Raw genomic sequence first — 19,669 nt, 5'->3', positions numbered from 1 at the left:
CATCCACCCACCTTTGACTCCCCCCAGTCCAACTGACGAGGTGTGGCTGGAGTTACCTTTGGCACGAGCAGGGAGTGGACTTGCGCCTCTGGAAGGGCAACCCTGCTAACACAATTGCTTGCTCTGACTTGTCTCAGCCACATGATAAGCTAACTGGCAGGGTTTCTAACTTTGGCTCTTAAAAAACCTTCAGATTGGGTGGTAAATCACCCATGGCTTGGGTTCCCTTTGGGATGGCAGCTTTCTTGGGATGTTCCTGAGCATGTAGTGGAGCTGTTAAAACCATGACTCACAAGTATTTACGCCGAAACCCTGTTCTGAGTACCGGTTGATACGTGTTTAGTGACTTTCCACGATGTGTGAACACTCTCTCATTAACCCACCTAGCATCACTGGTTTGCTGAGGCAGCTCCAACATCAGGATGCTGGAGCCTTCTGTATGAAGGACAATTAGTTTCTAATTATTTGTGAACACGCTATGTTTGCCTACATGATTGAGTCTCCTGTTTACTTACACCTTGCCTGGCACCTTTACTCACTGCTTTGTCAGTTCCCAGTTCAAAGAATCTATTAGTCTAAAACTGGAAGGAGCTCAGAGAAGGTAATTATTTAAAAGCAGTGTGGGCAGGGTGGATTTGAAGGGACTAGTGCGGGAGGTGTGTGTGCATCTTGCTTGATAAAGGATAGTGCTCAGGGTGTCAGGGGCCAACTTAGAGCAAAGCTCTGAGCTGCTTTGCCTTGCACCAGCCACCTGGCAGCTCCAGAGCCAGCACTGCTATGGGGACAAGCTAGCTTTGAGCTCATCTGTATTATGGGGCTGTTGCCACCATAGCTATGCCCTTACAGTTGTGTTGGCAGAGCTCCCTAGTGGAGACATGGCATATGTCAAGCGTTTTCCAGGAATAACAGATTTTTTTTATGTATTAAAATATATCTATATCTCTATACATCCTCTATCATAGACTTCTATCACACCTTTTTTTTCAAACCACCTTAAGAAACCCATGCACCCTTTACAATAACCACACGCTCCCCTGCGCCCATGTGCACCCACCCTTCCCAAGCCCAAACACAGTCCCTTAGTCCAGGCCCCGATTTGGGGTGTCCCTTCTCAGTTCATTCACTGTCCTTGTCACTATGTTGCTGTCACTTTTACTGCTGCTGATCCTGTTGTTGTCCTCCTCATTGTTTCCAGATCCAGTTGTGTTTGTTGTCCCCTTCATTCTCCCAGTCCACTTCCCTTCCCGGGGGGACTTTGAACAGGCTGTGCCATATGTCCCTTTTCCAGGTGGAGTTGGCTGTGTCCTCTCCATTCTCTTCCACCAATTTCCAGTAGTAGGCCTGGGGTTCACTCAGAAACATTTTAACACAGTCCATTTGCTCAAGCTTAATGTGACTGTACATCAGGAGGTTCCTGCATTGCCACAGGGCGTTCCTGATGCAGGACACAAACTGGTCGAAGTGGGTTGTCTGGGACCCCTGATGTTTAGTTAGGTGTCTGTACAGTGCTGCCTCCCTTCTCATAAGCCTGACTCCTGTCACTTTCTCGTGAAGCTTACCTTTTTTCACCTGCCCTTGGCATAGCAGATTTTTTAAAATTTAATTTGTATCCATGGCCAAATTAGCCAAAACTAATTCCAAATCCAAGTGTCCAGAAATGTAAGTGGCTCTGCTACCAGCAAACATCCTCTACCCACACCTGGGGCTTCAGATGTTTCCAAAACCTTTGGCAGGCATCCTATTTGCAGGCCCAAGCCTGGAGGCTTGGGGTTCGGATACCCCCGATTTTTGCTTGCCCTTAGTCATAAGGCCCTCAGAGCAAGCAAGGGAGGAGACTCCCACTTCCATAAACTGGGCAAAGCCACTGCACCTCGGTGAGTACTGAACCATGCCAGAAGAGCAATTCTCCCAGGGTGCAGTTCAGGAAAACTTCCTGCTTGGACACAGGTAGGTGGTATTTCTCTTGCCAGGTTAAGAAACCATTACACTCGTCCTCCACCTTCAGGAGGAAGCTGAGCTATCCAAAACCCTCTTCTGTCTGGGTACAGCAATAGTGACTGGGGTGGGAGGCTTGTTACCCTAGCTAGGCCACCCAGGGTGTGTGACCTCCCTAAATCCCTCCCGAAAGAGCTATGTCAGCAACACTTAAGCATAAACCAGCCCTTAGTGGGACATAACTAATGAAAAAGCCTCCTGCTGGGTACCTTGCATTCAGGCTGCTTTGCAGCATGTGTCTCCTCTGTACCCAGCCCCCTGCAAAAGCCAAGGCTTCACCTTACTCATCTGCCAACTCTAGCATCTGTCTCTTTCAGCCCTGCTGCCCTCTGCTGTGCCTGCTTCATTTGCTCAGCTTCTCCCCTGGAAGGTGGCAGCAGCAGTGAATTGTGTGCACAGCAGTCTCCATGCCGGCACATCAGCCTTCTGTGCCATGCTGTAATTATCTGTTTTGATTTGTGTTGTATCTCTCTATTTAGACATCCCGGTGAGTGTTCTGTTTGCTTCCCTAATTGCTGCCAGGCATTGAGCTGATGGTTTTAAGTTTCTTCATCCTTTTTTCCCTTTCAGAGCAAATCTAATATGTGTACAAGGAACAGGAGTGATGGCTCTGGCACCCCCAGTTCTTGATGTATTGTAGGGCAGGTGGCAGTGTGGTCTGCATGGGGCAGAGGGAGTCTTTTCATTATGGGTATGGACAGAGCCAACATAACAGGGCTTCCAGGTGCAACCACTGTGCACATACTGCTAATAAGTGCCTGTTGAGTAGCTGGGCTCTCTGCTACAGTTGCCATTTAGACTGTTTTAACAGCTTAGCAGCATTTGTCTGAGCTTCCCATCCTGTGTCAAGTCAGGTCAAGTCAGTCCCAAGTTGCCTACAACCATTGGGGCACCTTAGATGCTGTAACAACCCTCCTCCTCTCCGCCATGTGTTTGGAATGTAGTAGTTCTTGAGGCTTTGCTGTCTCAGTAACCCAAATGACTGTACCAAGCACCTAAGGGTGTGGGAATGGCTGTCTGCTGAAAAGAGGACCTAGGGTGTGGCTGAGCAGTCCTCAGGGAAGACCTCTTCGAGGAGCAAAGACCAAGGAGAAAGGCTGACCTGAGCTTTGGCACCTTCTTGTTGATTTCCTTCGCTAACAAAGCCAGACCCCAGGCATGGGCTGAGTCTGGACCCTGTATCAAGCAGGGTGGAAAAAGTACTTATTCATAGCTAACAGCTGTGGCATTTGGGTGATGAGGCCACTTGTCTGTTGAGACAGGGCTTGAGAGACCCACATAATACCACATGGGCTGCTGGACAGTTGTCAGCTGATACTGGGTGTCCCTGACTACACCACTTTATAGATTCATAGATGCTAGGCTCAGAAGAGACCTCAACAGATCATCAAGTCCGACCCCCTGCCTAAGCAGGAAAGACTGCTGGGGTCAGATGACCCCAGCCAGATGCCTGTCCAGCCTTCTCTTGAAGACCCCCAAGGTAGGAGGTGCTTTCTCCTACCTTTGGAAGCCCATTCCAAATTTTGGCCACCCTTACCATGAAGATGTTTTTCCTAATGTCTAACCTAAATCTATTCTCTGTCAGTTTGTGACCACTTTTTCTTGCTACCCCAAGAGGTGCCCTGGTGAACAGAGCATCTCTATTCCCTTGTTGCATCCCCCTGATGACTTTGTAGGTGGCCACAAGATCACCTCTCAGGCTTCTTTTGTGGAGGCTGAAGAGGTCCAGGTCCCTCAGTCTCTCCTCATAGGGGTTGTCCTGTAAGCCCCTAACCATACAAGTAGCCCTCCTCTGGACCCTCTTGAGTCTATCAACATCCTTCTTGAAATACAGCACCCAAAACTGGACACAGTGCTCTAACTGCAGTCTTACCAATGTCGCATACAGGGGAAGTATCACCTCCTTGGATCTATTTGTCACGCATCTGCTGACTTCAGTTGGATTCAAATCTAAAGGTGAAAAGTTCCGAATCCTGTTTATTACAGATTCTGGGAATGGTCTACTTCCCCCTTTTGTGGATTTCTAACTGCTGTTCAGTTCCTTTCCCCAGATCACTTTCTGACAGTGTCATTTCCTATAGTATTTCAGAGTTGTACACAGCTGGGCCGTAGATGCAAATGCCTCTAAATATATAGGAATAGTCATAATTTAAACTGGAGATGGATCCACATATTGCAAGTGGCAATGATCTTTATAACAGGCCAAGCCAAGGATCAGCATCTGACCTTTGTCCTCCCAACCTTGGGGTGTTTAAATCTGGGTCAGCCATTGTCCTAAGTCATGGCTGTCATGGCAGCCCCAGTGCTTTAAGGTTTCTTTGGATCCCATCATTCTCTTTAATACTGACCAGGTCCCTTGTACTATCATGCCAGCTGCAAATCTGAATAGCAGGCAGCTCGTTCCTTCTCGTGTCACTGAGGCCCCATATGGCATGAGCAAGACAGGGATCACCGCTTTCTTCCTGTCCAAGCTTAAATTACCATTCTTCACTATGCTTGGACCTGGGTTACTAACAGCCAGCCTGTCTGCCACCTATGCTTTGACTCGGGGCCCATCACTAACCAACCCACTAACAGGTTTGGTAGGACCAGGGGGAGTTCTGTCTGTAAAACAGCAAGAGGCAGTACATAAAAGGTACTGGAGATAGACAGAAATGCTTGGCCTGGATGACAGACCTAATCTGCATGTGAGCAGTCAGCTGTGCTGCTGGCACTGCTGTAGGTAATGCAAGGTGGCCTGTGCCCCCATGCAGCTGCTTGGCTGTTATGAGGAAACCAGAGTTCCAGCCAGGATGGGATCGTACCTACTCTTCCCAAGCAAGGCTCCCTCAGAAGCCAGTTTTGCTTGCAGGACTGGCCTGTACATCTTTATTAAGCCTTCTAAATGTGGATTTGAGGGCTGTACTCAAGGCCATAGCTTCTCAGAACAGTAATGTTTGCAGCACAGCAGTGTCGGTGTTTGTGGTTGCCAGTGCATCACCATTTCAGGTTGCACAGCTTGCTGCTTGCTGTGTCCCGCGGGAGCTCACAGCTCAAGGGGAAACTGACACTCAAGCTTTCCTTCCCATGGCAGCCTCCAGAGGTTGATGACATCTCCCTTCCATGAAGTAGGGAAACAAGTGTGGCACAGAGCTAAGCTGCCCTGTGTCAAACCAGCCATTGGAAGGTCACAGGTCTGCCCAAGCCTAATGTCCCATTGGGATGGTGTAGTGAAGGCAGCCAACAGCCTGCTGGGAAGTACTATGGTTAGCATAACATCTGCTGCCTTTGACTTCTGAATGATCAGGTGCCCATGTATGCCTAGGGCATCCGGGCTCAGCCTTTTACATGAGTACAGGCCTAAAGATCCCAAGAGCCATAGTGAGCTCTGCTGTGCTCCAGCCCATCAGTTACTGGAGGAAGAAGGGGAAAGAAAGCAGCTCTTCTGACCTTGAGCCCCATTCTCTAACCACACTGCCTCTGTTGGCACCTGTGGTACAGCATAAGTGTATGATGTGTGTATGTTTGTGCCAAGAGTGAGCCTGTCACTCAGATTGTTACCATCATTGCTATGGTGCTTGGGAGCCTCAGTCACTTCTCCATGCTCAGTGTGCTAGGCACCACACAAACACCAAATGGGTTTGATGTGCCAGAAGGGTAGATGCCTGGGTGTGTGCCAGCTCCTTTTCTGAGTAGTATTTGCCTAGCAGCTGTTGGCTATATGTTCTTCCCTGCCAGCACAGAACAGCACAACAGTATTGACAGGCCCGTACTGCCTAGCTGTGCCTCCCTGGGGCATGCAATTTCAATGGGGTCCTTAGAGAGGAAAACATTGCACTACTTGAGCAGCAGTGGCAGGATCAGGCTTTCTGAGATGAGTCAAGCCTACTGCACATTCCCCACTATATACCACCCAGGGGCTTGGCCTGGAGCAAGCAGGCAAAGCAAAGCAAGGGGAGAGGACCCCACGGAGTCACATCCCCAGTGGCTGTCAGCAGGCCTGTCTCAGGGGAACTGGGCTACATTACACCAGCTGAGGAATCAGCCCTTAGTCTTCTTGTCTAACATATAACCCAGCTTGCTTAAAGTGCTCATGGCTGCTTGGGCACACTTTGGCCAGGCAGCAGGAGTGGAAGCTAGCAGGGAGCTTGGAGATGTGGGTTTCACATTCCAGGACGTTTGTGCAGCTTACGTATCCCAGGATGTGCTGCCCAATCTGTAGAAAGTGGTACTGAGCCAACCTTTGTGACCATGGAGGAGTCAGTGCTGCAGAGAAAGTCTGGGGGCCAGTCTGAAAACACAAAACATGGATACCCAGGTTGCTGGAAACCCATTTCTCTAATAACAACTTTGGGGAGGGCTGAGCCACTCTTAGCTTCACCTTAGCATACTGAAGATACTACAGAGCAATCAAAGTCATAACAGGCAGATTTCTGTGGACTCTGAGAGGCAGGGCTCAGGGTGGTAAAGACCTGGGAGCGGGAAGTCTGTGTTGAAAGCTCCAGGTGCAGCTGGGGTATGAGGTGAATGGCTGTTGGTCAGTTCAGGCCTGGGAGGCTGGAAGTCTTGAAGAGTTCAGTGCAGCAGCATAAGCACAAGGCTAGGGTGAGGACTCCTGGGTTCTTTTCCTGAGTTGCTACTCCAAGGGTCTAACTAGAGCAGCCAAGCTCAAAGTCAGTTGCCCTCCCCAGTGGCATCCAGGGAAGCTGTCAGCAAGACTGAGGCACAGCTTTATTGTGCTGGAGGCAGTGGCAACCTCTGGCCTCATGAGACCCTGCATCCACCTCCACACCAGCTAGAGCTACTGCATCGATTGTCCTACAGCCATGCCTGACATGGGCACCAGGTGGCCTAGCTAGCAGATCTACTCTTGTTCCTATCTCTTCTTGCTGGTTGAACAGGAGTCAGCAGTGGCTGCAGAGATTGCTGCAGAGCTGAGGGAGGAAGCCACCTCAGCCTGAGCACAGGTGTAGGGAAGTAGCAGGCAGGCATGGGCAGAGAGGTCACTACCTTGCAGAGACTGGGGACTCAGAATGTAGAAGGTGAAGACTCTGCAGAACCCAGGGCTGGGCTCTGCTTGCGGGAGCTTGGCCTACAGGTGCTCAGTATCAGATGTGGTACAAAGGAAGGACAGAGGAGCTAGGGGTGTAGTGGGCTCACGTCCCAACGTTTCACTTCAGGACACCATCGTTCAAACCAGGATGTGCCTCCACCTGGCAACAGAACCCACTGCACAGGCAGCCATGTTGCAGAGCCACCTGGGATGATTCACCAGCATTAATGGGGACAGCTGTGGGGCATCTGTGAAGCTGAATGCAGGTTAGGGATTGCTAAATCATGAGGGGGTCAGGACAGGGTTGGAACAGTAGCAGAGCTGCAAGTCAGGACTGATGGCAGAGCTGGCTTTAGGGGCTAACAGCAAAGGTCATGGCCTGGGGAGCTACTAGGTTAAGTTAATCCAAGTCATGCATTGTTCAGGGGGAAGGAGGGATAGGCTTCTAAAAGTTTAATGCTGGCTTTAACTGACAGGTACTGGTAGAGCTGGTGGGCAGGGGACAGGGCTGGAATTGTGGGGGAGAAGGGCACAGATCAAGACTGAGGGGTGTTGATAGAGCTTTGTGAGGACTAGCAGGGGGATGGCACACCAGGCCTGAGGAGCTTTGGCAGAGTGGGCTGTGAGCCTGTCATTAAGCGAGCCTAGCAGATTCCTCACATCCTTAGGTCTGCTTGCTGTGTCCCCAGGGCACTGTGTTCATCACAGGCCTGTTCTGCTGCAGTGCTGTGATCCTGGACAGAGGAGGGACTGCATTCTGCCAGATCTGAATAGGCAGATCCAGAGCCCGTGCCAGTTAGGCCCTATCTCAGGAGAGCTCCCCTAACAGTCCCTTGTCCATGTGCAGCGAGGACACATCTCCCTGCCAGACATCTGCTTGCATCTCAGTAATGAAGGCCCTTTAGAGGAGTGTTGTGTTTGCTGGCAGGGAGGAAAAGCCCCTGCCAAGCAAGTAGTGTTTCTTTGGGCCAGCTGGCACAGTGGAGCCAGTCATATGGGTGGCACGTGACCCTCTGCAGCAGCAGCCCAGAAAGCAGACAGAAGCTCCCAGCTCCTCAGCTCATTTCACTATGCCTGAGTCTCCTGGGATACAGGCTCTGTCTGCAATCAGGAGGCCGACCACCACACACGAGATGGATTGGATGTGACATGGAGCCTGACAGTGGCACCACATCAGGGAGGACCTGACGGACAGACAGAGACTCAACCGGCTCAGGGGGCCTGAGACAGGCCATCAATTATTTACAGCCATATTTATAGAAGGAAATGCACTTAAATAATACATCTCAAAGGGGAGCAGCAGGTGCTTGAAAGCATGGCTCCCTGCAACCTGAAATATTTATAGGTGTGTTTTGTTTTCGCTGCCTGCCTTGACTTTATCTCAGCAGACTCCAGGCTTCTGGGAGATTCCACAGCAGGACGGGGGCCTCACGGCAGACATTAGGCACTGCTGCTCTCGGTCTCTGTGTGTCTTCTTGTCTATCTCTGTTTCTGTCTGTCTCCCCTCCATTGCTCTGTGCATGTTTGCACTGCCTCTAGGCCTTGCCTTGTGGGGGTGCTGCTGTGGAGCAAGTCCCAACCACTTCCTGCTTTGCAGTCACCAAATTCTTGAGATGAGGAAGTGCAGCCACCTTCGTGCAGCCCTGAGTACACTCCAGGAAGCACAGGGGGACACTGGGCACTGGATGTGTGCTGTGCAGCATGCAAAAGCAGCTTAATTGCCTGATTTTTAGTAGCTGGCATGAGTTAAGTAGAAACATGGTAGAACGGGCATGCTCTCAGTGGTGCTCCCAGGCATGGCATAGAGATGGTGTAGACCTAGGCTGTATGGCATGGAGGTTCGGTAGACATGCACTCTAGGTCTCTTTCTCCCTTTCCTGTGTCTGTCTATCCAGTCATGCCACACAACAGCCTTTATTTCTCTCTCCAACTCAGTGTGTGCAAGCACTCACCTGGTGTATGGGGCTTTCAGAAAAGCAGGATGCACATACAGCCCCTTGCTTGGATTATAACAGAAGCCAGTCTCACCTGTGATCCCTTCACCTGACCCATGTTACTTCCATCATGCAGGAAAGAGTTCCTCTGGGATGTTCTTGAGAATATAAACGTGGTGTTTGTGACTTGTCCTTGGCTTGTTTCCCTGCTCCATCTGATTTCTGGCATTTCTAGGGAGCCCATCACCATTGTATCTAGGCAGGCTACAGTTGGGACTTTCAAAAGCCCCTCAGATTCCCCACCCCCCATTTCCTTGCCAGGCACCTGCTGGCAGCTCAGCAATGAAGGGTCTTCAGAAGAGCATCTGGTTCACTGGCAGGGCAGGGGATCCCGCTGGGTGCCTGGTGTCTCTCTCACACAGCTGTCACTGAGGTCCACTCTCCATCTCTCCCACCCTGTCACTTCCCTTGGGGCTCTACATTGTTGCTTATTAGGCAACAAGTCTTGCGTCAAAAGTGATAAGGGATCTTTCATTATTGGCCAGATAACTTGCAGGAAAATGAGAAGAGCCTGTTACTTCTAAGCAGAACCCAGTGCCTGGGCTGTCTTTAAGGAACGTGCACAGAGGATTAACTAACTAGGCACCATCTTAGGCTGAAGCTGGACAAGGAACTAGCTGTTCCACCTCACACTCTGGCTGGAGCACACCAGGCTGCGGATTGACCTGTTTCACAGAGACATCGGCTTTGATTCTGATCTTGCTCTAGTTGGGTTTACATTGGTGAGCTCCCCTGATGTCAGTATAATTAACTCCTGATTTCCCCCCCACCCCCCGACTGTAGGTGAGACCAGAATCAGGTCTGACAGGCAGGAGCCCTTAGGGTACCAGTCTGTAATTTGGTATGCTGCCTCTCCAGTCTCAGACTAATGAACAAGTTCCCCTGGCATCTAGGCAGAATGAGTGCACAGAAGCAGGTACAGCATCCTACATCTGGTTCTTGTACTCTGGGGATCTTCTAGTAAGTGTGGAAGAGACCTGCCCAGGCCTGACTTTCCAGGGACTGTATTTTAGTGTTCCAGCCATACAAGAACATAGCATTTACCATGTGTGAACCAGGTCATGTCCATCATCACAACAGGCAATGTTCTCTGTTCTGGACACCCAGACTTTACTCAGTGGAGAGCAACACCTGTAACTTACTGTGACAGGCTCATGTCTACTGTACTGACTGATAGGTGTGCCCTGCTGCCTTGGGCTGCACAATTCATCTGCCATGACTTGTTGTTCACACTGGGTATACCTCTGGAGGTGATGATCAGTGATTCCCTGGGCACTCAGGGGTAACTCTATTGGTGTGTCTTTTGTGGGGCTTCTCCTCCTCTACACCCCACCCCTTTCTACTCAGGTGTTACAGTCAGCCCTGGTGGTGCTCTGGCATGATGACAGGGCCTTTCCTCCTGCCCTGGGGACCCAGTGAGAATGGATGCTGCAGGGTTCCTGCTGCTGTTCTGTAGTTTTCTGAGAATCACAACACAACTGAAAATCTAACCTAAATAGTTCAGACTGGGCAGTGGGCAGGGCAATAATGCTCCTGCACTGAGCAGTTCTCCTCTGAGAGGGGGTTGATTTGGTGCCTGGTACACCCTTTGCTACTCACCTTCAGGCTCACTATGCCTCCTGGCAAGCTGGCATTTTGGCATGGGTTCTGCCTGTCCTGCTGCTGGGCCAGGCATGGCTGTGCCTCATCCCTCTGCCATGTTTGCAGTTCTACTAGTCCCCTGTCAGCATGCTTTGAGCTCATGGACAATGGCGAGGCATGCAGGATCAGTGTGGCTCTGCACTGGGATTTCTCCTCATTTGGTCCCTGCAGCCACTAGGCTGCCCTTTCCCAGCCCCACTTGACCAGGTGGATTTCTGTTTGGTCCTCTGCATGCAGTGGGGAGTGGAGTTGTTTCTGAGCTATGCTGGTCACTGGCTATGTCAAGAGAGCTGGTGTCCAGTCAAGTCCCTAGTGCTCTGTTGGTGACAGAGACTTCCTGGGCTTGCCCTGGTATTTCAGAGCCAGGGGAAGCTACTGGCCTCTGGTTGGTCATCAGGTGTCCTCTGGCAGGGTAGAGGGATTAAAAGCAGGTGAAAATGTGCCTGCTTCCTGATTTACACCAATGAGCAGCACAAAGGGGCTTTTGGGTAAATGGGAATCAGGTCCGTCTATTCCTTCTCAGCATTAGCTGGGAGCAAGCAGAGAGAAGGGCTGTGAGACCGCAGGACAGCAGCTAGGTAGCACACTCCCCTAGGCATGCTAGTGCCTTGCTGTCTTTCAGTGGCACTATCCTGCATGGCTTCTGGATTAATCAGTGCCAGAGCCAGGGTACTGGGCTTGCTGGCTGGTAGGTTTGATCTATTCTGGCAGTTCCTGTGTTCACAGGATGAGCCCCTAATCTACCACCAACCTTCGCTGTTTGGGGGAACAAGTTTGTGCACTGGAGCAGCAGCCGAGAGCTGGAAAACATGGAAAACATTCCTGGGGAACACAGTGCTGCTTGCAGGGCTGAACTCACCTACAGGGCAGCAGGACCTGGGAAGGGGGCAGGGCTCCACCCCAGCTCCCAGCTGCACTGGCTGGGAGATGGGGAAGGATGGCCAAACCACCTGGTTGGGAGGTAGGGGAGTGATCACAGCCACATGGCTTCTAGTGCCCTGGGGGCCTCGTGCCTGCCTAGTGCTGTGGGTGGCTGCCTGGAATCCTGGCAGAGCATGGTTCTGCACGTCATCACCTGGGTGAATGAACAAGCATTTTGTTTGGAAATAGCTTTAATGGGGAGTGCATGGCTGGGGCGCCAGGCGGTGCTGGAGAAGACAGTGGGCGCTGCTGTGTGTTACTAAAAATGCTTAATTTCCAGGCAAAATCATGCATGACATTGCCTCCAGTTGTGTGTGCGTGCCAGATGTAAACCAAGTGGGGATAGGATTCCATCAAATATCCTTCTGCTCACAAAGAACAGCCCCCAGAACTGCCCATGCCCCCCAGAGCACCCTGCATCCAGGGGATCCCATGTTGAATATGGCAGGCTGGCAGCCGCTTGGTGAAACACACCAAGCACTTTAACAGCACACAGGAACACTACACAGCAGGATGGGGAAGGAATGACTATTGCTGTGGGGACATGTCCCCAGATACAACTGTGTGGAAGGGAGGAACTGCCTGCACTGAATTTTAGGCCCAATATCAACCCAGTGAGCTTGTCTTGGACCTATTGAAGTCAATGGCAAAACTCCCCTTCATTTCCATGGAACAAGTGGTAAATGCTCTGATGTCCTAGTGCTGCTTGATAGAAGAACCTGAATAGAAGAAAATGGAAATGGATGAAGCTTGGAGAAGTCACTGGAGCTTGCACCCATGGAAGTCAACAGATCTTTCCAGTGAACAGAATAGGCATTGGGTTAAGTCCTTAGTTAGTATTTGCATTGCTACCTTGATTTTGAATCCCATCAAGAAGCTGGCTTCTCTTGTAGGGCAGGGCCCCTAAGCACCATACTGCGACAGAAGGAGGGACACCCTCTCCTGAGTCATCCCTACCACTCCCTGCTATATAGGCATCTCTTGTGATGACCAACCACCTCTTGGGGATGCCTCACCCTGCTAAGTTTATGAGACCTGGCAAAATCATAGCCACAGGTGTGGAGGTGCTGCTGAGTTTATGAGATCAAAAGCTACCAGCCTGGAGTCTCTGTGGGGTTTCTAACATTCTGCTTCCCTCTAGTGCATGACTCCCTCACCTGCCATTTCATTGCTCTGCTGACCCGTGCTGCTATCAGCAAGAGAACTTCAGCTGTTAGCTTGTCCTCGTGCCCCATCATGAACATTACATGGAGATTCCTTGAGAGACCTGGAGGGCTGCAGCACACTCAGATAAAAATGGGGAATCACTTGGGACTTCATTGGAGGTTGAATCAATTCACTGGGTCTAGTCTGGAGATCTCTGCTCCACAGTCAGGACTGCCAAACTCCCAGACAGATTCAGGGGACCTGGTTGACTGGGAGAAGAGAGAAAAAGAATAACACAGGAGCACAGGGCATTTGCTTTCCTTTGTACTGGGATGGGCCTCTTCCTTAGATCTCTAGTGTATTTTAACAAACTACTTCCTGTGCTTACAGTGGCAGGACATGGACAGTACCCTTGTCCCCCTGCATTACCTGTGGCAGGTTGGGATGTTCTTGGGAGTTGGGGGCATTGTGCCTGGTAGCTGTGAAGATTAGACAGCATTTAAGGTTAGATAAACATTTGTATATGATAGTTTAGACAAGGATGACCCTGCGTGGAGTAGGGGGTGGAGTTGATGACCTGTGAAGGTCCTTTCTAGGCCCCTCTCCTATGCTGCCATACTCAAAGACTAGGGACTTTCCCTCTTTGAACTCTAAGGGATGTCAGAATACCTTTTGCCCATGGGGCCAGCCTTAGTAACAAGAGCATCCTCTGGGACTGGATGATTCAGACACAGATAGTAATGCAGACACTGAGGTCTTTAGCTGAGTGGTAACTAGCTAAGGCTGAGAGCAGCCCCAGGAGGTGGGAGGCTGGGAGCTGGCCATATCCATTTCCATTTGTAAACAGATCTGTTTGGGTGTGGGCAATTCCATCCAGCCTGCCTCAGTCCCCTGCAACTATATCTTACTCACCAGTAGCATTGCGGTGTGCTGTTAAAATGCTTGGTGTATTCCACCCCAGAGCTGGCGTTTTGCCCTATACACTTCAGGCTTTTCCTGGAAGACAAGTGCTTATGGCAGGCTCTTCCATCTGGAGGAGACTGAAGGGCTCTCAAAGCAATCCCATCACATGGAATTGGGGATTCTGCAAATCAGATGAAACAAAGACAAACCTGGGACATTGCTCCATGCAGGATATTGCCTGGAAATGAGCAAGTGTTAGTAACAACATGCTGCTCCCACCATCCCTGTCATGTTCCCCCCAGCACTGCCTGGCTTCTAACCACACACTCCCCATTAAAGCCATTTCTAAACTAAATGCCTGTTTATTCATTTGTAAAGCACCTGGGTGATTGACATTCAGAACAGCACTCTTCCATCATTCCAGGCAGGCAGCTCCGAGCTGATATAGCTCCTAGATGCCTATAGCGCTCGGCAGGGATAAGGCCTCTGGGACACTAGGAGCCATATAGCAGTGGTCACCCTACCTCCTAACCAGGAGCAAACATCCCCTGAGGTACAGCAAAGTACTAGCATGCCGAGGGCAGGATACTCCTGGCTTTGAGCCCGTGCCCTGCAGGTTCACAGCCAATCTCTGTTCATTCCCAGCTAATACAGCTGTGGGCACTCTTCAACTTCAAGGCATTGGGCCTGTTCTCCACAGTCCTGTGCCCTGGCCTGTCACTGACACTGGGGACAGGCCAGATTCTCGTTATCCAAAGGCCCATTTATGCTGCTCATTGGTGTAATGCAGTAGGCACTTGCATTTCCACCTGTTTTTTCACCACTCCCCACTGCCAGAGTGGTGTGAAGGGGCCTTGGTTTAAAGTGTAATTCAGTGAAATCTTGGCCTTGCTGTTATTGAGGGCAAAGCTTTGGTGGCCTCAGTGGGGCCTGGCTTTCAGTCCTGTTCTTTCTCACCTGCTGGCCACCCACAGTGTTTATCCCCCCCAACAAATATTCATGAGGGGACTTGCAGGAGGGAGGGAAGGAGACTGTAACCTGTGTACCAGGGTGGGACAAGTGTCTCAGACTTGCAACTACAATTGTAAGCTGGCCCTGTGCACTCATTTTGCTCGGGTATGGACAGAGAAAGCCCAAGGGGGTTTGCCACTGACTTTGGAGGGAGCAGGACTAGTCCTTTCATGTCTAAATGAGATGAGCGATTCTCCTTTTCCTTCCACCTGGCCCTTTGTGCCTGTCCCCTCTGCTGTGCTCCTCCAGAGGGTGCATTTTGTAACCCAGATGGAGGCCTGAGACACTTGTTATTTAGGACGTGGGCCCAGGTGGTGACCTGGTGTCAGAGGCCTGTCAGACACTGGATAGATGTCTGAGAAGGAGTTAAGACGATGCTGTCAAGCCTGCACTGGAACCACAGCCTTGTGTTTGCATTTATGGCAGAGCTTACAGCTTTGTTAATTGGGGGTTAGTAACAGGGATGTACAGTCCTGCCTTCAGTTAGCTGAGAAGAAGCAGGGATGTGGGGTCCAGGCTGTGTTGCTGGAAGCCTGATTTGTCACTGAACTCCTCCCCTGCAGTCCTGCCAAGGGACTGGGGAGGCAGGAGTTTGTCTTATGTCTTTGTAGTCTCCGTTGTGCTGGTGCAGCACACAATTGAGTCATGCCAGCTCTGCACGCTGACGGCGGAGCCTGCACCACTTTGGCACGTGAGCTTGGTGGGGTGAGCTGAGGACAGGAGAGTGGGGGAAGGCCTGGCTCTTGCCAGCAAGACTCTGGTCCTGAGCGCTCAGCCTGTGGGTCTCAGGTGTGAAGATGATGAGAGCTGTATAAGTACTAAGACAGAGAAACCTCCCAAAGCCACACACCCTTCTAGCCTGCACCCCCCACCCCATCTGCTACAGCCATAATGGATTGAAGGTGCCTGTTCTCATACTGATCTGCGGCTTGTTTATGTGCGGAGGAGAACAGCGGCCTCTTGTGGCACGTGCTGGGATAAAGGGCAGTGACAGAAAGACCATGGGGGCTTATTCACGGAGCTGCTGACTGCTCCATCCCAGCCCCTTGCACCCCACGCCTGCCCCATCTTTGTCCTTGGCATTACAGTGAGGCCAGGGCTTTCCTCAGAGGGGAAGTCTGCACTTCACAGGTACTCTAATGATGGGAGTCTATCAGGGCAGGGCTATAGGAACAATGCTAAAATGGGTGGTGCTTTTGGTCCATCCTTGCTGGATGCTCCTCCTGCAGTGAACAACACCATCAGCTGCAGTGAGCATCTCTATGCCTCAAACAGCACCATGCTACTTGGTGTAGCACTGTAGCCAGTTTGGCTGCTAAGACGATGGGGATGGATCCTTGGCTTAAGTGGATCTGTAGGCTCTAGGATCAGTGAAGCTGTAGCAGTTTGCAGTAGTGAACTTCTGCTCCTCAGTACATACACAGCAGCACCTGACTGCCAGACCTGACATTAGAGCCATTCAAAGGTGCCTAGCCTCTCTGCCTCAGTTTCTTCTTCTGACACCTCCACTGCCCTAATAATTATGAGTCTTGGTTCATGGATGGGAAGAAACTGAGACAGAGCTTGCTCAAGAGCATAGTGAGTGTGTCAGGATTGGAGTTCACTGGACTTTGGGCCTGTGCTCAGACCACTAGAGCACATGGCTGGTAGTAGAAGCTAGGCCATGACATAGCAGCTCCCAGAAGCTGAGCATTTCATTTTAATTTTGCAGTGAAATTACAAAAAAGCTCTTGTGCCCAAATGGATTGTGCCCGAATGCCCAGTTCCAGTCAGAGCCTTGGCCCAACAGTGTGGGAAGGTAGCCAGCTTCTCAGGACACTGTCCAGCTCTGGGATCTTCATCCCAGATCATAGATTAGGCAGAGCAGGGGCTTGCACTGAGGCCTCCCATGTGGTAGGCTAGTTCCCTAATCACCATGTTGCAGCTGTAAGATCCTCTCTTCTCACCTTTCCTGATGAAATCATCAGAAGCAGTGAGGCTCAGTTCAGAAGCCCCATGAGCATTCACTGTTACCCAAAGAGCAGCAGCAACATATACAATGCTCAGCTAATCATGACCAGCAGGCTCCAGTTCACAAAAGAAACTGCAGTTGCATGCATCACCCAAACATAGCTGCATGTGTTCTACCATTCACGGTGCTGGAAAGCCATGCCTTGTACATGCTGGAGAAACACCTTTGGTCTCATTTTCTGCAAAAAGCTGCAGGTGATGAGCCAAAGACTTGGGAGGAACCTTTGTGAGTGGCTAGACCTGGCCGACTGCTCCTCCCAGTTGATGTCAGGGTAATTCATATCACCCATTGGGCTCAGAGTAATTAATGGCTTGATGTCTAATGGCTTGCTGTCTAGTTAGCAGCTGCTATCAAGTGGAGTGCCCCAGGGGTTGGTGCTGGGGCTGGGTTTGTTCAATATCTTAATAAATGACATGGAAGATGGCATAAAGCGCGCTCTCAGCAAATCTGCAGACCACACCAAGCTGTGGGGAGTAGTAGATATGCTGGAGGGTAGGGATAGGATTTAGAGGGACCTAGACAAATCACAAGATTGGGGCAAAAGAAATCTCATGAGGTTCAACAAGGACAAGTGCAAAGACCTGCATTTAGGATGGAACAATCCCATGCACTGATACAGTCTCGGGTCTGACTGGCTGTTCAGCAGCTCTGCAGAAAAGGACCTGGGGTTTACAGTGGACAATAAGCTGAATATGTGCCAGCAGTGTGCCCTTGTTACCAAGAAGGCTAACGGTATACTAGGCTGTATTGGTAATAAGTCAAGGGAAGTGATTCTTCCCCTCTGTTCAGCACTGGTGAGGCCACATGTGGAGTACTGTGTTCAGTTTTGGGCATACCATATCCACTAGTCTCCCCACATCCACAGAGCCAGTCATTCATCATAGAAGGTAATCAGGATGGTCAGGCATGACTTGCCCTTGGTGAACCCATGCTGATTGCTCCTAATCACCTTTTTCTCCCCCAAGGGCTTAGTAATGGATTCCATGAGGATCTGCTCCATGATTTTTCCAGGGACTGAGGTGAGGCTGACTCGTCTGTAGTTCCCTGGATCCTCCTTTTTCCCTTTCTTAAATATGGGCACTATGTTTGCCCTTTTCCAATCATCCAGGACCTCTCCTGATCACCATGTGTTCTCAGTGTTTGCAATCACATCAGCCAACTCCCTCAGCACACTCAGGTGCACCCCATCCAGCCCCATGGACTTGTACATGTCCAGCTTTTCTAAGTAGTCCCTAAACTGTTCATTAATTTTTAAACCTTTTATTCTTTCAGCTGAGAGATTTGTCCATGTGCTTACAGGCCTGGAGCATAAAAATGCCAGCTGTTCTGCAGTGGCACTTTTATTGCACTGCGCTGTTTCTTATAAAAATATCCCACATGCAGTGCTAAGAGTCTCAGATACTCCAAAGGTGCAGGTCTATCAATGAGGGTCTGTGGTGATGGGATATATGCAGTGAGCAGGAAGAGAAGTTCTATAGAGTCCACAGGGATTCACCTGGATTCACATCCCAAGTTGCCTTGGGTTTCCATGTAGGTCTTAGGCTCTTTCTCTTCCTGTCAGGGTCCCTAAGCACATGCCATGGTGGGTAGGCCAGCCAGCTCTTAACCTCTCCCTGTTCTCTTCCAGAGTGACCTTAGAAGATGTCGAACCAGAGTAACGGTGACACTAAGCCCCCATGCTTACCCCGGAATGGATTGGTGAAGATTCCTGCCCAACCCAATGGACTTGGCTCAGCCAGCATCACCAAAGGGACCCCAGCAGTGAAAAACCGCCTATGCCAGCCTTCTTCCATGCCTGCTATCATCAGTCCAGCCTTATCAAATCACAGTGACCTGCCCATATCCAGCCTGGCATCACCGCTGTCCTTGGCAACTCTGGCAGGGGTGTCTTCCCCTTCTGGCACCTCTGTGGTGGGACTGAACTCAAATGAGGCCTCCTCAACAAATGAGCACTCCTCCCCAGAGAGGGCTCCTGGCTCCCCCACAGAAAGGCAGCTGGCTGTGGATGAGAAGATCCTCAACCGCTTGTTCTGGTACTTTTCAGCCTGTGAGAAATGCATTCTGGCCCAGGTGTGTAAAGCGTGGCGGCGTGTCCTCTACCAGCCCAAGTTCTGGGTAGGCCTCACACCCGTCCTGCACACCAAAGAGCTCTACAACATCCTGCCCAGTGGTGAGAAGGAGTTTGTCAACCTACAGGGCTTTGCCATCAGGGGCTTTGATGGCTTCTGTCTGGTGGGAGTCTCAGACCTGGACATTTGTGAGTTCATTGACAACTACCCCTTGTCCAAGAAAGGGGTGAAGTCCATGAGCCTTAAGAGATCGACCATCACAGATGCAGGACTTGAGGTAGGTCTCTGGGGATGATGAGTGCCTGCTGGGTTGTCCTGCCTGATCCATCTCCCAGGGTGTGACCCAGTTGTGTCTTTCATGATTCTTTGTCCAGGTGGGTTACAGATGTCCCAAACAGTAGAGCTACTAGCACATCCCCAGCCTCATCTAGAGCCCCCCTGATCTCCGTCTTCATACATTTCGCCAAATGCTACACCTTTCTTCTTCCTTCTGACTCCCTTTCCCATCTCTCCCATTTCCTTTCTGGTGTTTACAGCTTTCAGCACTCATCGTCATGGCTCACTTACCCAAGCTATATATATTTCTCATGTATCAATCTCTCCTTGTGAGTCAGTTCCCTCCAGACCCAAATGGAGGGTTTTTTTTCCTCTTTGCTCTTCTGTGAACTCCATCCAATATGTCAATATCTCCCTGGTAATGCTGTTCCTGGAAATGAGCAGGATATTTCTGGTGTTCTCGCACCACAGCTCAACTCTTAGGAGGATTCTTGAAAGAGCTTCTAAAGGCCCTGATCAAGATTTGAGCTGTATGTACACAAGGTGAGCCTGCCCCAAAGAGCTCACCATCTAGAAGAGGTAAGTAGGGAAGGGAAGGATGAGTAGCCCCAGTTCAGCGTGGGGGAACTGAGGCAAAGGGAAACTGAATGAATTGTCCAAGGTTGCCCAG

At 50.6% G+C, this 19,669-nt stretch overlaps 1 protein-coding gene across 3 annotated transcripts in view; it reads left to right on the top strand.

Annotated features, from left to right (window-relative positions):
• Positions 1 to 19,669, top strand: part of FBXL16 (F-box and leucine rich repeat protein 16) — a 198,848-nt gene that overhangs the window by 161,394 nt on the left and 17,785 nt on the right. For all 3 annotated transcript variants that reach the window (XM_019539858.1, XM_019539859.1, XM_019539860.1), the window contains one exon: positions 18,282 to 19,000. In XM_019539858.1, the coding sequence (XP_019395403.1) occupies positions 18,296 to 19,000 (705 nt within the window). In that variant the 5' untranslated portion in view covers positions 18,282 to 18,295. The remainder of the gene's footprint in view (positions 1 to 18,281; positions 19,001 to 19,669) is intronic.

This window comes from Crocodylus porosus, unplaced genomic scaffold (assembly GCF_001723895.1).
Source record: "Crocodylus porosus isolate Cpor-Errol unplaced genomic scaffold, CroPor_comp1, whole genome shotgun sequence".
Lineage (NCBI taxonomy): Eukaryota > Metazoa > Chordata > Crocodylia > Crocodylidae > Crocodylus > Crocodylus porosus.
Note: the sequence above shows the minus strand (reverse complement) of the source record. Positions and strands in the feature narration are given on the sequence as shown.